General features: G+C 49.2%; 1 protein-coding gene across 4 annotated transcripts in view; it reads left to right on the top strand.

Moving 5' to 3' along the window:
* HLTF (helicase like transcription factor) overlaps positions 1–19116 on the top strand; it is a 274018-nt gene that overhangs the window by 185266 nt on the left and 69636 nt on the right. For all 4 annotated transcript variants that reach the window (XR_012751708.1, XM_075340799.1, XM_075340800.1 and 1 more), the window contains exons 11-12: positions 7223–7293; positions 8215–8313. Coding sequence is in view for 3 of the 4 variants with exons in the window: in XM_075340799.1 (XP_075196914.1) it covers positions 7223–7293; positions 8215–8313 (170 nt within the window). In the remaining variant the exon portion in view is untranslated. The remainder of the gene's footprint in view (positions 1–7222; positions 7294–8214; positions 8314–19116) is intronic.

Below are 19116 nucleotides of genomic sequence, written 5' to 3'. Positions count from 1 at the left end.
CTCCTTCGGGCCCAGTCACACCCCTTGAGGCGCCTCATGCACTTTCTAAGGAAGATGGTGGCAAAAAAGGGAGGCAGTTCCCTTGCGCAGTTTCGTCTGCGTCCGCTTCTATCGGACACCACAAATGTGACAGGAGGTCGACGTCCCTAGACAAGAACGTCTCTCTTTCCACTTCCTGGGCGAAGGGAAAATCCTTCCGGCCCCCAGCCGGGGCTGTGGTCACAATTGGACGCGAGTCGGTCAGGGTGGGGAGCGATCTTCCTCCACCACTCGGCTCAGAGAGCCTGGACTCTGACAGAGTCCTCCCTTCAGATCAATGTTCTGGATAAGGGCAGTGTATCTAGCCCTAAAGGCGTTCCAGCGGTGGCTGGAGGGCAGGCAGATCCGAATTCAGTCGGATATCGCCACGGCGGTTGCATACATCAACCACCAGGGCGGCACACGCAGTCGTCAAGCCTTCCGAGAAGTTCGGCGGATTCTGCTGTGGGCGGAAGCCACAGCCTCCACCATCTCCGCAGTTCACATCCCGGGCGTAGAAAACTGGGAAGCAGATTTTCTCAGTCGCCAGGGCATGAACGCAGGGGAATGGTCTCTTCACCCGGACGTGTTCTAGAGATCTGTTGCCGCTGGGGAACGCCGGACGTCGATCTAATGGCGTCTCGGCACAACAACAAAGTCCCGGCATACATGGCTCGGTCCACGGATCACAGAGCTCTAGCGGCAGACGCGCTACTTCAGGACTGGTCGCAGTTTCGACTGCCTTATGTATTTCCTCCTCTGGCACTACTGCCCAGAGTGTTACGCAAGATCAGGTCAGACTGTCGCCGCGCCATCCTCGTCGCCCAGACTGGCCGAGGTGATCGTGGTACCCGGATCTGTGGCACCTCACGGTGGATCAACCGTGGGCACTCCCAGACCGACCAGACTTGCTGTCTCAAGGGCCATTTGTCCTTCTGAATTCTGCGGCCCTAAACCTGACTGTGTGGCCATTGAGTCCTGGCTCCTAGCGTCATCAGGGATATCTCCAGACGTCATTGCCATCATGAGACAGGCCAGGAAACCAACGTCCGCCAAGATCTATCACAGGACTTGGAGGATCTTCTTATCCTGGTGCTCTGACTCAGGGTTTACTCCCTGGCCGTTTGCCTTGCCCACTTTTCTTCTTTCCTTCAATCTGGAATGGACAAGGGCTTGTCTCTCGGCTCTCTCAAGGGACAAGTATCGGCGCTTTCCGTGTTTTTTCAAAAGCGTCTAGCCAGGCTTCCGCAGTTCCGCACGTTCCTGCAGGGGGTTGGCCACATAGTCCCACCTTACAAGCGTCCGTTAGCACCCTCGGATCTTATCAGGGTGCTGACGACTCTTCAGAAGTCACTTTTCGAGCCGATGCGGGATCTCTCTATCTCGCCTTTCGCAAAAGGTAGCCTTCCTAGTGGCAGTCACATCACTCAAAGGAGTGTCTGAGCTAGCAGCGCTGTCAGGCAAAGCCCCCCTCCTGGTGTCTCACCAGGATAAGGTGGTTCTACGTCCGGTCCCGGACTTTCTCCCTAAGGTATCCCTGTTTCATCTCAATCAGGATATCTTCTTACTCTCTTTGGGTCCGCATCCAGTTCACCAATGTGAAAAGGATTTGCATTTATTAGATCTGGTGAGAGCACTCCGGCTCTACATTTCTCGCACGGCGCCCCTGCGCCGGCCCGATGCGCTCTTGTCTTTATTGCGGGCCAGAGTAAGGGATTTCAGGTTTTCAAGTCAACCTTGGCTCGGTGGATCAAGGAACCGATTCTTGAAGCCTACCGTTCTTTTGGGCTTCCGATTCCTGCAGGGCTGAAAGCCCATTCTACCAGAGCCGTCGGTGCTTCCTGGGCATTGCGACACCAGTCTACGGCTCAGCAAGTGTGTCAGGCAGCTACCTGGTCGAGTCTGCACACTTTCACGAAACACTATCAGGTGCATGCCGATGATTCGGCGGATGCCAGTCTAGGTAGGCGACTCCTTCAGGCGGCAGTTGCCCACCTGTAAGAGGGGGCCGTTTTTCGGCTCTTTTTATCGAGGTATTCTTTTACCCACCCAGGGATTGCTTTTGGACATCCCAATTGTCTGGGTCTCCCAATGGAGCGACAAAGAAGAAGGGAATTTTGTTTACTTACCGTAAATTCCTTTTCTTCTAGCTCCTATTGGGAGACCCAGCACCCGCCCCTGTTCCCTTCGGGCTGTTGTTCTTTTGTGTACACATGTTGTTCATGTTGAATTGTTCTTTTGGGTCATGGTTTCAGTTCTCCGAACATCCTTCGGATTGAATTTACCTTAGACCAATTTATAAGTTTCCTCCTTCCTGCTTTGGCACCAAAACTGATGAGCCCGTGATGCACGGGAGGGTGTATAGCAGAGGGGAGGGGTTACACTTTTTAAAGTGTAATACTTTGTGTGGCCTCCGGAGGCAGAAGCTATACACCCAATTGTCTGGGTCTCCCAATAGGAGCTAGAAGAAAAGGAATTTACGGTAAGTAAACAAAATTCCCTTCTTTCTCTACTTATTAGTCTTGTTTTTTGACTCCTGCACTGATCATTCAATCTCAGAAACTGATAATTGGCTCATGCGCACGTACCCGCTGAATATTCTGCAGCGATTTGACAGCACATGTGCGCTTCAAATCACTGCAGAAACTCTGCATAATGGATGCAGTTTTTCTGTACAAAAAAAGCCGATTTCATGCGCTATGGCAGCTGCCCCCACCATAGACAGAGTGGGAGCTGCATCCAGAACGCACAAATTGACATGATCATTTTATGGACGCACGGATTTGGGTCAAAATTTTAGCACCCAAATCACTGCGTGCATAAAAGCAACGTGCACACGTCTCATGCACAATCTTCATAGATTGTGCAGGGGACGCAGGACGCATGCATTTATGCTGCAGTGCAATATGTAGCGTAAATGCATGCAATTACGCAACGTGCACATGAGCCCTAAATCTGTTAGCAAATCTGTCTGCATTGCCTATGCAATAGGAGAGGGAGAAAAAGGCAGAGCACAGAAAGAAAATTCTGCAGCTTCTAATGCAGTGAGAGAAACTGATAAAAGTACTGGTACAAGAAATAGTAGTCATGTACACCTAGGACAGCTTATTCTAAAAAGTCTTCTGAAAGTGCAGTATACTCTAACATCTCACAGCTCCATTGTTTGCTGTGTGCAGGCTGTAACCCCCCACAACACTTCATTTTAACTAGTTGAAATCCAAGTACTCAGTGCAGCACTATACATGTGACAGGTCCACTAAATCAAACTCCAGCTGGGTTAAGCAATGAACAAGATGCATCTTAACTTTGTGACCGTTTTTTAAACTTAATGAGTAAGTTGTAAAGACAAGCAATTAATTTCATTCTTCCCTGGTCTGGCATCTGGTCCTCCATGGCACACAGTTTTCATGGGCCTCAGTGCTTCTTGTGCTTACTAGGTCCTGCACTTTCAGGAAGGGCACTCAAGATACCTGGCCAAGAATGATGAATGCAGAAATAAACAGCGGCTGCTATGGAGGACTGGATTGGACACCAAAGAATAGAATTGCTCATCTCGTATAAAATTCTCCTAATACATCGTTTTGTTTTTTTGTTTCTTTTTTTTTTTCTTAATTTTTCTCTTCCCCCAACACCTTGTACATGGTGCGTGCATGATAGAGCTGCATAATGGTAAAACTTCATTAGACACCCTTATTGTCTTCTACCATTGTCTAATCATGTGACAGTGGTGTTGCCAACCATTCGGATTCAAGTGGTTAAAACCTAAATTTCTTGGTTAAAATAAAAAGATAAATAAAAGAAGCTTGTAAGGTCACCATAGAATTTTTTGAAAAACATGCTTTTTCTTAACTTGTAAACTTGTTAAAAAGTTTGTCCATGGTATAGGTCAGTCATGGCGAACCTTTTACAGGCCGAGTGCCCAAACTGTAGCCCTAAACCCAATTTTTTTTCCGAAGTGCCAACCAATCCTATTATGTAAATAATTAATTGTAACCTTACCTTTGCCGTCTTCTCTTCTCTTCAGCAGGGGCATCACGCTCATGCTTACCACACATTGAAGCTGAGCCCCTGCCCTTTCCAGACACAGCAGTTGGATTGATCTTTCTGGAAAAAATTGCAGCATATTAGACAGAGATTTTAGCCTGGAATGCAATCAGATGTCACCCTGTAATCCACATCTACATTTCAAAGTCTGAACATCTTGAAATCCCATAAAGACGTACGAGTGGCTCCCCTCCCCATCATTGTGTAGTTCTTCCTCGGCCACTTCCTGGTAAACATGTCCCCCATCCTGATATATGTTTCCTACATTCTGGTATATTTGTCCCTATCACGGCCCCATCCTGGTAAATGTCCTCCATCCTGGTAAATGTTACCCATTCTGGCATGTTCCCCCATGCTGGTAAATGTACCCCATCATGACATATTGCCCATCCTTGTAAATGTTCCCCCATCATGGCATGTACCTCATTCCTGGTAAATGTCCTCCATCCTGGTAAATGTTCCCCCATCCCGGCATGTACACCATTCCTGGTAAATGTCCTCCATCCTGGTAAATGTTCCCAATCCTGGTTAATTTACCCCCATCCAGGTAAATGTACCCCTTCCTGGTAAATGTACCCTATCGTGGCATGTTTCCTCCATCCTGGCACGCATGTTGCCTCCATCCTGGCAGGCATGTTTCCTCCATCCTGGCAGGCATGTTTCCTCCATCCTGGCAGGCATGTTTCCTCCATCCTGGCAGGCATGTTTCCTCCATCCTGGCAGGCATGTTTCCTCCATCCTGGCAGGCATGTTTCCTCCATCCTGGCAGGCATGTTTCCTCCATCCTGGCAGGCATGTTTCCTCCATCCTGGCAGGCATGTTTCCTCCATCCTGGCAGGCATGTTTCCTCCATCCTGGCAGGCATGTTTCCTCCATCCTGGCAGGCATGTTTCCTCCATCCTGGCAGGCATGTTTCCTCCATCCTGGCAGGCATGGTTCCTCCATCCTGGCAGGCATGGTTCCTCCATCCTGGCAGGCATGGTTCCTCCATCCTGGCAGGCATGGTTCCTCCATCCTGGCAGGCATGGTTCCTCCATCCTGGCAGGCATGGTTCCTCCATCCTGGCACGCATGATCCTCCATCCTGGCACGCATGATCCTCCATCCTGGCACGCATTGTTTCCTCCATCCTGGCACGCATTGTTCCCCATCCTGGCATGCATGCCCACCCCCCCCCCCCCCCCCATGCTGGCAAGCATGTTTCCCCCCCATCCTGGCATGCATGTCCCCACCCCATGCTGGTATGTGCGTTCCCCCTCCCCCACCCCATGCTGGCATGTGCGTTCCCCCTCCCCCACCCCACGCTGCCATGTGCATTCCCCCCACCCCACGCTGCCATGTGCGTTCCCCCACCCCATGCTGGCGCTGCCCCCCCCATCCCCACCTTGGCACAGCCGCACACGAGTTATAAAAAAAAAAAAAGCGCAACACACAATTTACCTGCACACGCTCCCCCGCTGCGCGCTGCTGGGTCCTCAGTTCCGACGCGGCCAGCAGACGGCGCCGCTCCTCCGTCTCCTAGGCAACACACCTGCAGCCTGGGAGAGGAGGAGTGTCAGAGCGGAGGAGAAATGTCTCCTCCGCTCCAACACAGATTTGATCTGCCGGCGCCACTGCACTAACAGATCAAAACTGCAGAATCGGGCGACAGCACGTGTGCCACCAGAATGGGCTCAGCGTGCCCCTGGTGGCACGCGTGCCATAGGTTCGCCATCACTGGTATAGGTGATAACCTTTAGATCAGTGATGGTCCACCTGCTGGAATCCCCACTGATCATCATAATTGGGCACTCTTCTCACATTTAGAATAGAGCAGAAGGGAACACGTGGGAATTGCATTACGTTCCTCCCTCAGGGGCTGCAAATCACTGCTTTCAGCTTGTTAATGCAGCCCCATAGCCAATAAATGGCGTAGCTGTTTAACATGCATACTGGAGCTCCAGTCTAAGGGCTCTTTTCCACTTGCGATTTTCATGTGGGAGTGCGATCCGATAAAACATCGGATCGCACTCGCACCAGTGTTAATCAATGAGGCAGTGTCCGCTATCTTTTTTTTTTTCTTGACACGAAATGTGCTCTCGTTGCAATTGCAGCAAGCTGCGTTTTGCAGCGAGTCTTGGCTCACGCACCCCCATACAAGCCTATGGTAGTGTGTGAAACATCGCACTGCACTCGCATGTTATGCGACTGCAGTGCGATATTTGCAGAGACAGACAGACAGAGGAGATGGGAGAAAGTGCTCCCTCCCTTTTCTCTGAGGCTGTGATACGATGGCAAGATCGCATCACAGTCGCATGACACTCAGCTGAGGCTCGCAGCAGAGGGTCATTAGCATATCACTTCCAATGCTCTTGAATTGGAAGCGGTACGCAAGTGGAAAAGTACCCTAACACGGATTAAAGTGTCCTTGACGATCGGTGAAGATCTCAGCGATCAAGCCACCACCGATCTATAAATGATCACATACTGTTTGTTGTGGATAGGTCATTTATTTTCACTAGGCAACCACTTTAAAGAATACCTTTCACCAGTTTCAGCATGTTAAACTGGCCACATGATCGAATAGTAGATGCAGAGCAAAAAAAATAAAAAATGTACTTAAGCCATAACTAAATACCCGTAGCTAAGTACGCCATTTAATTGTACATGCACTATTGTAAATTATGTATTTATTTTAGGGTATTTGCTCATTTCTGCTTTCTTCTTAGGTGTTGCTGTTTAATGGCCTGTGTGAACATGCTTCTACACATTGTAAACGTATATTCCAGTAAATTTTATTTGGTTTTCTTTGTCTAGAAATGCAGCAAAGTGGAGATCAATGAGGAGAGGGGGGTGTGTTCTTTTCTCCTGTGCATGACACCGCCTTCTTATGATTGGTCAATCTCATGCAGGGTATGAAGGACACACCCCAGGGACAAATCCCTAGTATTGCCCAGATGGCTTTTCAAGAATCATAGCCTACATTTTCCAAGTTATCATTTCCAAAAGGAAATGGGAAATGAAAAAACTGTTTTACTGAATTCTGCAGCTACTAAAGTATTCTATGATGTGGCCAGTTTAACAGGCCCAAAATGGTGAAATTTCCTCTTTAAAACATTGCTAAATGAATTCATGATCCACCAATCGGGGTTTGTTTATACTGAGATTTTATGTTTTACAAGACCGAAACTGAGAAAAGTTAAGTGTGATTCCAATGATTCTGAAGAAGAATGGCTTCCTCGGAAAACTAAATGTAAGTTTGACAGAACGAACATGATGAATGTGCTAAAAATGAGTTATTTAATTGCTTATCGTGTTTTTTTTTTTTTTTTTTTAAATATATATTTGTGATATTGAATTAAAGGGGTATTCCCATCTCCAAGATCCTATCTCAATATGTAGCAGGAGTAATAGCTGTTAGAGATGTAATGTAGTTCTTCTGATAAGCTACGTCGCTTATCTTATGTGCAGGGCATTACATCCATGGTTATGACCATTAGCAACTAACCGACTGTCACTTTATGCGTGTTCGTAACCATGAATACCTAAGCTTCTGTAATACCCTGCACATGAGGTAAGCAACATAGCTAATCGGGAGAATTATACTGTATTTTGAATTGGAGGTATTTGCTATTATTATTATTATTACTGCTAGCTGTAGTACCCGGGCGTTGCCCGGGATAGTAACTGTCTCTCTCCCAGTCTCTGTCTGTCTGTCTGTCTCTGTCTGGCTGTCTCTTTGCCCGGGCTATCTTTTTCTTTCTCTCTCTATTTGTCTATCCTAACAGTTTATTTTGTTCCTATAGCAACCACTGACAGTTGCTATTTATAGCCTATAACTCCCAGCTGCATTCAGTTTAATGGCTGTAGGATTTTGTAGTATAACTAGAAAGCTCGGGGTTAAATTATCCCGCCCAAACATAGTCTATGACGTTCCCTGGTGTCTGTGCAAAATTTCGTGATTGTAAATGCAATAGTGCGGATTCCTTTAGCGGGGACACACACACACACACACACACACACACACACACACACACACACACACACACACACACACACACACTGAGCTTTATATATTAGATTATTATTATTATGCCTACTACATATTGGGATAGGATCTTGGAGATTAGAATACCACTTGGTTTCCATTTACTACTTTTTGTTTTGTGTTTAGCATCTCCGGCATGCAGTCTTGTTGATGATGATCTGTTCGGTATGGCTCTGTCTGGTGCATCTCCTGGAGTGAAGAAAAAATCTAGGAAAAAGGGTCAAGGTTAGTATCTTAAGAAAGAGTGCTTGGTGTATAAAGTTATTAACCTCTTAATCCCTTCCTGACATTGGATGTACTGGTAAGTCTCATTTTTCAGGGAGTTCCTGTAAATGGATGTGTCCATATGTCATGTTGATAGTGAAGCCGGGAGGTGTGTGTGACGACATGGACTCTGTCAGTGCCTAGCATGGGTTAAGTTTCTTAAAATTCAGCCAGACATGATGATAGTTTGTTTATAAACTGGGGATAAGCCCCTCCTTGTTTCTACAAGACTCTTAAGGCCCAGTCACACACAACGACTTACCAGCGATCCCGAAAATGATGCGACCTGATAGGGATTGCTGGTAAGTCGCTGGGAGGTCGCTGGTGAGATGTCACACAGTCAGATCTTACCAGCGATGCAGGAACAATACAGGTTGCAGTAGCGACCTGTATAACAATCTCAGCAGTCACTGTGACCCTGTCACACAGTGTCCAACACAGCGATGCGTCCTGCCCAGCAGGACATCGCCTTTAAAGAAAATGGCCTGGACCATTCTGCAACGACCGGCGATCTCACAGCAGGGGCCTGATCGCTGGTAGATGTCACACATAACGAGATCGCTAACTGGATCGCTACTGCGTCACAGAAACCGTGACTCAGCAGTGATCTCGTAGCGATCTCGTTATGTGTGACGGTACCTTTTAGGCGTCTAGTGTTTAAAGTTCTTGTTGATTCATTTAATTGCCTTGGCCAGTGAATGTCAGATACCCAGACAAATCAATCATGCGAACTTCCCATTGTATTACTATGTGTATTGCTAGATGAGATGTAACTTAGCTGTCCCTCCCTCGTCTCTGCCAGAGACCATTACTACTAGGGATATTTTGTATACGGCTTGAAATCTAGCCAATAAGAGCCCAGTCATATCCACCAATCGTGAAGACCCCAATGGTCTGAATGGAGAGATCAGGGGTATAAGGAGGAGGACTGTCCATTGCCCAGGTAGACTCTTGCTACATGATACCAATCTACTACCTGCGCATCCGATTGGCAAGCCATAACCGAACCTAGATTATAATACATTGACTTCAGCATCAAATGCAAGGATTCGGCTGAGATATGAAGGACTACCTAAGGCTATGTGTCCACGTTGCTTTTAACCTGCTTTTTACCTGCTTTTTTGCTGCTTTTCCAACTGCAGCGTTTAATGCCGAAATGGATGTGTTCTGCTTTTCAAGCAAAGTCTATGGGAATTTGGGTTTCTTGTGCCCACTATGCAGTTCAAACTGCAGCCTTTTTGTTGCAGAACTTTGGACAAAAACTCAGCTTTGCAGTGCAAATCCCAAATGGCAAAAACAATTGAGATGTCAATTGTTTTTGCCATTTGCGTTTTGAACTGCAAAGAGTTTTCTTCAGCGCTCTATTGGGAGACCCAGACGATTGGGGTATAGCTACTGCCCTCTGGAGGCCACACAAAGCACTACATTAAAAGTGCAAGGCCCCTCCCCCTCTGGCTATACCCCCCCGTGGTATCACGGGTTCTCCAGTTTTAGCTTTGTGTGCGAAGGAGGTCAGACATTCCATGCATAGCTCCACAGATTTTAGTCAGCAGTAGCTGCTGACTATGTCGGATGGAAGAAAAGAGGACACATATAGTGTTCCCAGCATGCTCCCTTCTCACCCCTGGATGGTGTTGTAAGGTTGAGGTACCTATTGCTGGTACAGGGCTGGAGCCTGACATGCTGTTTTCCTTCCACATCCCCTGGTAGGGCTCTGTGGAAGTGGGATCCTGCCGGCCTCTCAGCTCTGATGCCGGGCTCCATCCACAGACCCATTAGAACCTGATGGAGACGGAGCAGGAGTACGATCAGGGACAGGGCCCTGCATCTTACAGGTACTCTGTGTCCCCGGCAGGCACAGACACACTCCGGGCTGGCTGGGTGTTATAGTGCGCCGGGGACCGCAACGTGGAGTTGGTGTCCCTACAGATTACTGGGGGATTGTTTGTGTTTGGGAACGCAGCGCCGACCCCCTCTGGACCGGGCGGCGCTGCTGTGACTTGTGGTGCGCCGGGGATCCGCCGTCCGCGCTTTTACGGCGGCGGCGGTTATAACTTTAGTCCCCGGCTTTTTGGGCCTAGGACGCCGGCAGCTCCGTTTCGTTCCCGCCCCCACCCTGTCATTCAGGGTAGGGGAGAGACGCTGTTCGCAAGCAGCGACGAGGGCTGGAGCCTGATTTACATGCTCCAGCCCTCTCACTTGGCACAGAGGGAAGCAGGCTTCCCGCTCTTGGCCAGGAACGCCCAGGGCCCGCCCCCCTTCCTCTCTCGAGACGCCGGCAGCCATTACATGCATGCCTGGCTGGAGGAAGGACGCAAGGCTCTGGGAGACCTGGACTAGGGGCTATCTGGCGACCACACACCCGCTTTTTAAGCGGGCGGTAAGCGATTTTTCTGTGCTGGTCCCTCTAGTGCCTCACTGTGTATCAGTGTACTGGATACAGTTATATAGATATTGTATTTCTTGCACTGTGAGGTGCGCTTCTGGCTGCATATCCCAGATCGCTCTGTGGAAGCAGCAACATGTCATCCTCAAAACGCAAGGCGGCCAAGGCAAAAAGGGCTGTGTATATTGCGTGTGCTGCATGTGGGGCTAATCTACCAGCAGGCTCTGATGACTCCCATTGTGTGCAATGCTCCGACCCGGTGCTGCTTCGCCAGCCGGAGTCAGGAGAGGTAGCGACCCAGGCTGAGACGCTTGTAAGTTCTGCCCCGGTGACAGGGACGGACTTTGCAGTTTTTGCAGATAATATGTCTGTATCTATGGCAAAAATCCTTGAGACCTTGCAATCTATGCATGGGGCTCAGTCTCTGGGCACGGCGAGGCCTCTGTCCTCAGGTCCCCCTTACTTGGAATGTATCCAGCCCACAGGGGGGTCCCCGGCTTCACAGGCCGAGGATTATGACTCAGATGATGGCCCCAGCCACCCTAAGCGAGCTCGCTGGGAAAGACCCTCGACGTCTTCACACTGCTCAGGGTCTCAGCGCAATCAGTCTCCCTGTGATGTGTCTGATGAGAGTGATCAGGAATCCACTCCTGGAACCCCTCTCAACCTGGATACCCCGGATGGGGATGCCATGGTAGACGACCTTATCTCAGCCATCAATAGGCTGTTGGATATTTCTCCCCCAGCCCCTTCAGCAGAAGAGGCGGCTGCGGAGCAGGAAAAGTTTCGTTTCCTTTATCCCAAGCGTAAATTGAGTGCTTTGTTAGATCACTCTGACTTCAGAGAATCAATCCAGAAGCACGACGCTCACCCAGAAAGGCGTTTCTCTAAACGATCTAAAGATACGCGTTTCCCTTTCCCCCCTGAGGTGGTCAAGCGCTGGACACAGTGTCCAAAGGTAGACCCCCCGATTTCCAAACTTGCAGCTAGATCCATAGTTGCAGTGGAGGATGGCGCTTCACTTAAAGATGCCAATGACAGACAGATGGACCTTTGGTTAAAATCTGTCTATGAAGCTATAGGCGCGTCGTTTGCTCCGGCATTCGCAGCCGTATGGGCACTCCAGGCTATTTCAGCTGGCTTAGCAAAAGTGGATGCTATCATGCATCCAGCAGTGCCGCAAGTGGCGCACCTTACCACGCAGATGTCGGCGTTTGCGTCTTACGCTATCAATGCGGTCCTAGAATCTACCAGTCGCACCTCAATGGCGTCCGCCAATTCGGTAGTTTTGCGCAGAGCCTTGTGGTTAAAGGACTGGAAAGCAGATGCTGGTTCCAAAAAATGTTTAACCAGTTTGCCTTTGTCTAGAGAGAGACTGTTTGGCGAGCCATTGGCTGACATCATTAAGCAGTCCAAGGGTAAAGACTCCTCTTTACCACAACCCAGAACACCCAAACCTCAGCAGAAAAAGTGGCAGCAGAGGTTTCAGTCCTTTCGAGGTTCGGGCAAGACACCATTTACCTCGTCCAAAGGGACTCAGAGGACGCAAAGAAACTCAGATTCGTGGCGGACTCACACACGCCCCAAGAAAGCAAATGGAGGTACCGCTTCCAAAGCGGCTACCTCATGACTTCCAGCCCCCCCCTCCGCATCGCCGGTCGGGGGCAGGCTCTCCCGCTTTTCCGGCATTTGGATGTCACAGGTCAAAGACCGGTGGGTGACGGACATTTTGTCTCGCGGGTACAGAATCGAGTTCAATTCTCGTCCTCCAGCTCGGTTCTTCAGAACCTCCCCACGTCCAGACCGAGCAGATGCTCTGCTGCAGGCGGTGGATTCCCTAAAAGCGGAAGGAGTGGTTATCCCAGTCCCTCCTCAGGAACAAGGGCAAGGGTTTTACTCCAATCTCTTTGTGGTTCCAAAAAAGGACGGCTCGTTCCGTCCTGTTCTGGACCTAAAACGGCTCAACAAACATGTGCACGCCAGGAGGTTCCGGATGGAAACCCTCCGCTCTGTCATTGCCTCAATGTCCAGAGGAGACTTCCTTGCCTCAATAGACATCAAAGATGCTTATCTCCACGTGCCAATTGCTACAGAACATCAACGTTTTCTACGTTTTGTGATAGGAGACGACCATTTTCAGTTCGTAGCTCTTCCATTTGGTCTGGCGACAGCCCCACGGGTCTTCACCAAGGTCATGGCGGCGGTGGTAGCAGTCTTGCACTCTCAGGGACACTCGGTGATTCCTTACCTAGACGACTTATTGGTCAAAGCTCCCTCTCAGGAGGCATGCCAACTCAGCCTGAATGCTACGCTGGAGACTCTACAGTCTTTCGGATGGATCATCAACTTTCCAAAGTCGATCCTATCACCGACTCAGTCACTAACGTATCTTGGCATGGAGTTTCATACTCTAGCAGCGATAGTGAAGCTTCCGCTGGACAAGCAGCGGTCACTACAGACAGGGGTGCAATCTCTCCTGCAGGGCCAGTTGCATCCCTTGCGGCGCCTCATGCATTTCCTAGGGAAGATGGTGGCAGCCATGGAAGCAGTTCCCTTTGCGCAGTTTCATCTGCGCCCACTTCAATGGGACATTCTCCGCCAATGGGACGGGAAGTCAACGTCCCTGGACAGGAAAGTCTCGCTTTCCCAGACGGCCAAAGACTCTCTACAATGGTGGCTCCTTCCCACATCATTGTCTCAGGGAAGATCCTTCCTGCCCCCATCCTGGGCAGTAGTCACGACAGATGCGAGTCTGTCAGGGTGGGGAGCAGTATTTCTCCACCACAGGGCTCAGGGGACGTGGACTCCGCAGGAGTCCACCCTTCAGATCAATGTTCTGGAGATCAGAGCAGTGTATCTTGCTCTACTGGCCTTCCAACAGTGGCTGGAAGGAAAGCAGATCCGAATCCAATCGGACAACTCCACAGCGGTGGCATACATCAACCACCAAGGAGGGACGCGCAGTCGGCAAGCCTTCCAAGAAGTCCGGCGCATTCTAATGTGGGTGGAGGACAGAGCATCCACCATATCCGCGGTTCACATCCCAGGCGTAGAAAACTGGGAAGCAGACTTCCTCAGTCGCCAGGGCATGGACGCAGGGGAATGGTCCCTTCACCCGGACGTGTTTCAGGAAATCTGTCGCCGCTGGGGAGTGCCGGACGTCGACCTAATGGCATCCCGGCACAACAACAAGGTCCCGGCATTCATGGCGAGGTCGCGCGATCAAAGAGCTCTGGCGGCAGACGCCTTGGTTCAAGATTGGTCGCAGTTTCAGCTCCCATACGTGTTTCCGCCTCTGGCGCTCTTGCCCAGAGTGCTACGCAAGATCAGATCCGAGTGCAGCCGCGTCATACTCGTCGCTCCAGACTGGCCGAGGAGGTCGTGGTATCCGGATCTGTGGCATCTCACGATCGGTCGACCGTGGTCACTGCCAGACCGACCAGACTTACTGTCCCAAGGGCCGTTTTTCCATCAGAATTCTGCGGCCCTGAACCTGACTGTGTGGCCATTGAGTCCTGGATCCTAGCATCTGCTGGATTATCTCAGGGAGTCATTGCCACAATGAGACAAGCTAGAAAGTCGAATTCGGCTAAGATCTACCACAGAACGTGGAAGATTTTCTTGTCCTGGTGCTCTGCTCAGGGAGTGTCTCCCTGGCCATTTGCATTGCCCAAGTTTCTTTCCTTCCTGCAATCGGGGTTAGAAAAGGGCTTGTCGCTCAGCTCCCTTAAAGGGCAAGTTTCGGCACTATCCGTGTTTTTTCAGAAGCGTCTAGCACGTCTTCCTAAGGTGCGCACGTTCCTGCAGGGGGTCTGTCATATTGTGCCCCCGTACAAGCGACCGTTAGATTCATGGGATCTGAACAGGGTACTAGTTGCTCTCCAGAAGCCGCCCTTCGAGCCTCTGAAGGAAGTTTCCTTTTCTCGGCTATCGCAGAAAGTGGCGTTTCTTGTTGCAATCACATCGCTTCGGCGAGTGTCTGAGCTGGCAGCTCTGTCATCTAAGGCTCCCTTCCTGGTGTTCCACCAGGACAAGGTTGTGCTGCGCCCCATTCCGGAGTTTCTCCCTAAGGTCGTATCCTCTTTTCATCTTAATCAGGATATTTCCTTGCCTTCTTTTTGCCCTCATCCGGTTCACCGGTATGAAAAGGCCTTACGTTTGCTAGATCTGGTGAGAGCACTCAGAATCTACATTTCCCGCACGGCGCCCATACGCCGTGCCGATGCACTTTTCGTCCTTGTCGCTGGTCCGCGCAAGGGGTTGCAGGCTTCTAAAGCCACCCTGGCTCGATGGATCAAAGAACCAATTCTAGAGGCCTACCGTTCTGCGGGGCTTCCGGTTCCTTCAGGGCTAAAAGCCCACTCCACCAGAGCCGTGGGTGCGTCCTGGGCATTACGTCACCAGGCTTCGGCTCAACAGGTGTGCCAGGCAGCTACCTGGTCCAGTCTGCACACTTTCACCAAGCATTATCAGGTGCATACCTATGCTTCGGCGGATGCCAGCTTAGGTAGAAGAGTCCTGCAGGCGGCAGTGACACCCCCGTAGGGGAGGGCTGTTTTGCAGCTCTAACATGAGGTATTTATTTACCCACCCAGGGACAGCTTTTGGACGTCCCAATCGTCTGGGTCTCCCAATAGAGCGCTGAAGAAGAAGGGAATTTTGTTACTTACCGTAAATTCCTTTTCTTCTAGCTCTTATTGGGAGACCCAGCACCCGCCCTGTTGTCCTTCGGGATGTTTTTTTGTTGTTTGCGGGTACACATGTTGTTCATGTTGAACGGTTTTTCAGTTCTCCGATGTTATTCGGAGTTAATTTGTTTAAACCAGTTATTGGCTTCCTCCTTCTTGCTTTGGCACTAAAACTGGAGAACCCGTGATACCACGGGGGGGTATAGCCAGAGGGGGAGGGGCCTTGCACTTTTAATGTAGTGCTTTGTGTGGCCTCCAGAGGGCAGTAGCTATACCCCAATCGTCTGGGTCTCCCAATAAGAGCTAGAAGAAAAGGAATTTACGGTAAGTAACAAAATTCCCTTCTTTGCCCAGATTTCTGCCAGAAAAAGGCTGCAGTTTGAACTGCATAGTGGGCACAAGAAACCCAAATTCCCATAGACTTTGCTTGAAAAGCAGAACACATCCATTTCGAGATTAAACGCTGCAGTTGAAAAAGCAGCAAAAAAGCAGGTAAAAAGCAACGTGGACACACAGCCTTAGGAAGGAATCCAGCTTGGGACAATCCTGTCACTTGAATACAGGCTTTGCAGCCCTCAGCCAGCTTCCTAAATCTGGCGTTTTTGCATTCTCTGTGGGTGCCCGCCGAAAGCGGCGTACTGCTGGTTTAAAGTAAGTAGCTCTGGAAGCTCTGAGGCACGGACATTCTAATCCCTGGTGAGCCAGCGGAAGAGTGGGAAACTGTTTCCGGTTACATTCTGTTGTTTTGCTGGTAATGTGACATATGCAGTTCATTGTTTGGGGGATCCAATAAAGTCTTAATATTGTGATTCCCTTATCCTGTGTTGTCTGTGTTCCGTCCATGGTTAAGGAGGTTGGGCGTTCCGTTGGGATGAGCCTTGGGCCGTGCTGTCTTTCTAAAGACGGCCGGGTCAGCGGACGAGAGCACCCACTGACCCCCGTGTCTCCACACTGTGCCTGGCATGATCACAGTGAAAGCTCAGCTTAACCAACAGCCAAGCTTTGCTGTAACTGTCAACTGTCGTGCTGGCAATCGCATGTGTACAGGAGCTTTGCACACGCAATTGCTGCCAGGAAGTGGTGCCTGCACCGCCCTGGGCTGCATAACCCCTTTAGTGCCATCATAGATATACATCGCAGCATTTAGGAGGCGACGAGAGCAAGTGTGCTCCCTCTGCCGTCCCATCTGCATCCTCGCGACGTCAACGCAAGGGCCATGTCATGTTGTTGCCATGCCAGCGCAAGGTTGTCATGACTGCTTTCGGGTCAGCCAGCTACGGCAAGCTTGTTAGACCATGCCAGGAGCATGGTCTTAAAGGAGTCTTCCACTGAAATAAAAGGGCGGCACCTCTCCTCCGCATCAGTTCAGTTTCCTGTCCCAAGATGGGAGAACCAGAAGACTGTTAAACCAAAAAGAAGCCCCTTATAAAATGTATAAACTTTATTAACCCCTTAACGACCGCGGGCCGTATAATTACGTCCTTGCGGTCATAATGTTACTGCCCGCGGTCTGCCGGCAGCATCATGCTGCGATCGGCACACATCTCAGCTGATTTTCACAGCTGAGATGTGTGCCTGCTAGGCACGAGCAGAATCGTTATCTGCTCGTGCCGTTTAACCCCTTATATGGCACTGTCAATATGTGACAGCGCCATTATAAGCGCGATCGCGGTAAACATTTACTTACCGCCCGATACCGGAAGTCACGTGACGCGATCACGTGACTCCCGATAGTTGTCATGGTAGCACAGGGTCATGTGATGACTCCTGTACTACACCTTACTTGCTTTCACTTTCGCTGTGCCAGCGGCACAGCAAAAGAGAAAGAGAGCATATCTGCTGTTTACAGCCTTGTAGCTGTGATCAGCAGATACTGCAGAGCGATCGGAATGCTGATCGCAATAGCCCCCTAGGGGGACTAGTAAAATAAAAAAAAAAGTTAAAAAAAAAGTTTTAAAAAATTAAAAAAAAACCTTAAAGTTCAAATCACCCACCATTCGCCCCATTGAAAATTAAAGGGTTAAAAAAATAAAAAATATACACAGATTTGGTATTGCCGCGTTCAGAAACGCCCGATCTATCAAAATATAAAATCAATTAATCTGATCAGTATACGGCGTAGCGGCAAAAAAAATTCCAAACGCCAAAACGATGGTTTTTTTGTTGCCACAACTTTTGCGCAAAATGCAATAAGAGGCGATCAAAACGTAGCATCTGCACAAAAATAGTACCGTTAAAAACATCAGCTCGAGACGCAAAAAATAAGCAGTCATTGAGCCATAGATCCCGAAAAATGAGAACGCTACGGGTCACGGAATATGGCGTAAAATGTGCGCCACTTTTTTCGGACAAACTTCCAATTTTTTTTTAACCCTTTATATAAAAGTAAACCTATACATGTTTGGTGTCTACGAACTCGCACTGACCTGAGGCATCACACCCACACATCAGTTTTACCATATAGTGAACACAGTGAATAAAAATCTCAATAACCATAGTGCTATCGCACTTTTTTTGCAATTTTTCTGCATTTGGAATTTTTTTGCCGTTTTCTAGTACACTATATGGTAAAACTGATGGTTTCATTTAAAACTACAGCTCGTTCCGCAAAAAATGAGCCCTCACATGACCATATTGACTGAAAAATAAAAAAGTTACGTCTCTCAGAAAAAGAATGGCGAAAAAAAAAACGGAAAGCGAAAAATCGGCCGGTCGTGAAGGGGTTAATAAATACATCATACACAAAAGTGCAAGTTAAAAACAAACCATTGGTGCATAGATTATGGTTTGGGGTGGGTCCCTGGGCTCATTCCCTACTCTCCCCCTTCCTAACCGTGGAAGTCGGCACCCTAAAAAAAAATAACGCTGTGGTGCCCCCACTCAGCATTGACTGGCCTTGAATGACCCTTTACTGCAGGCTGGTTTGTGCTGCTATACTTAATGAGGGGTCTTACAAAATTATATGGTGGTTTCTCACGCTTGCCTCTCACAATATTACCAAATTTGTATCAGAAATACTGACAGACATGATATCTGGTTCCCCCCTTAATCTCAATTGAAAGTGATTCAGTCGATCTAGGGTAGAGTTTTCTTTACAGATAAAAGGAACTTCCTATGCAACCACATGAAGATATATCTCCTGTAATTGATCAGCCCAGTGGCCTGTTCTTTGCCGCCAAACGTGGCTCACTGCCCGACGTGTTTCCCCTCCAGGACTTCCAATCAAGCGGAGGTTCCTCAGGGGCTGTCCACAATGGGGTCATAAGCACGATATACTGAAACAACAATTTGTCTTAGTCAATAAGCAGCCTGGTCATCATTCTACCAAAGTTTTTGATTTTCTCCCTGATAAGCCAATACTCACATTTTGTTTAAAGCATCAAGGAGTAAATTGGTCCTTCGGTGAGAAGTTTCTTAGTCACTGTAAAGGCTCCTTTACACACTGCAACATCGCAAACGACATCGCTGTAACGTCACCGGTTTTGTGACGTAATAGCGACCTCCCCAGCGACATTGCAGTGTGTGAAACACATCAGCGACCTTGCCCCTGCTGTGAGGTTGCTGATCACTACACATCTCTCACGACCATTCTTTGGTCCTTTGTTTCCCTCTGTGCAGCATGATCGCTAGAAAGTCTCCGTGTGTAAAGGGGCCTTTACAGCGACGTCGTTAGCGACTTCCCTTTCAAAA

This window comes from Anomaloglossus baeobatrachus, chromosome 3, assembly GCF_048569485.1.
Source record: "Anomaloglossus baeobatrachus isolate aAnoBae1 chromosome 3, aAnoBae1.hap1, whole genome shotgun sequence".
Taxonomy (NCBI): Eukaryota; Metazoa; Chordata; class Amphibia; order Anura; family Aromobatidae; genus Anomaloglossus; species Anomaloglossus baeobatrachus.
This window is presented reverse-complemented; position numbering and strand designations above follow the sequence as displayed.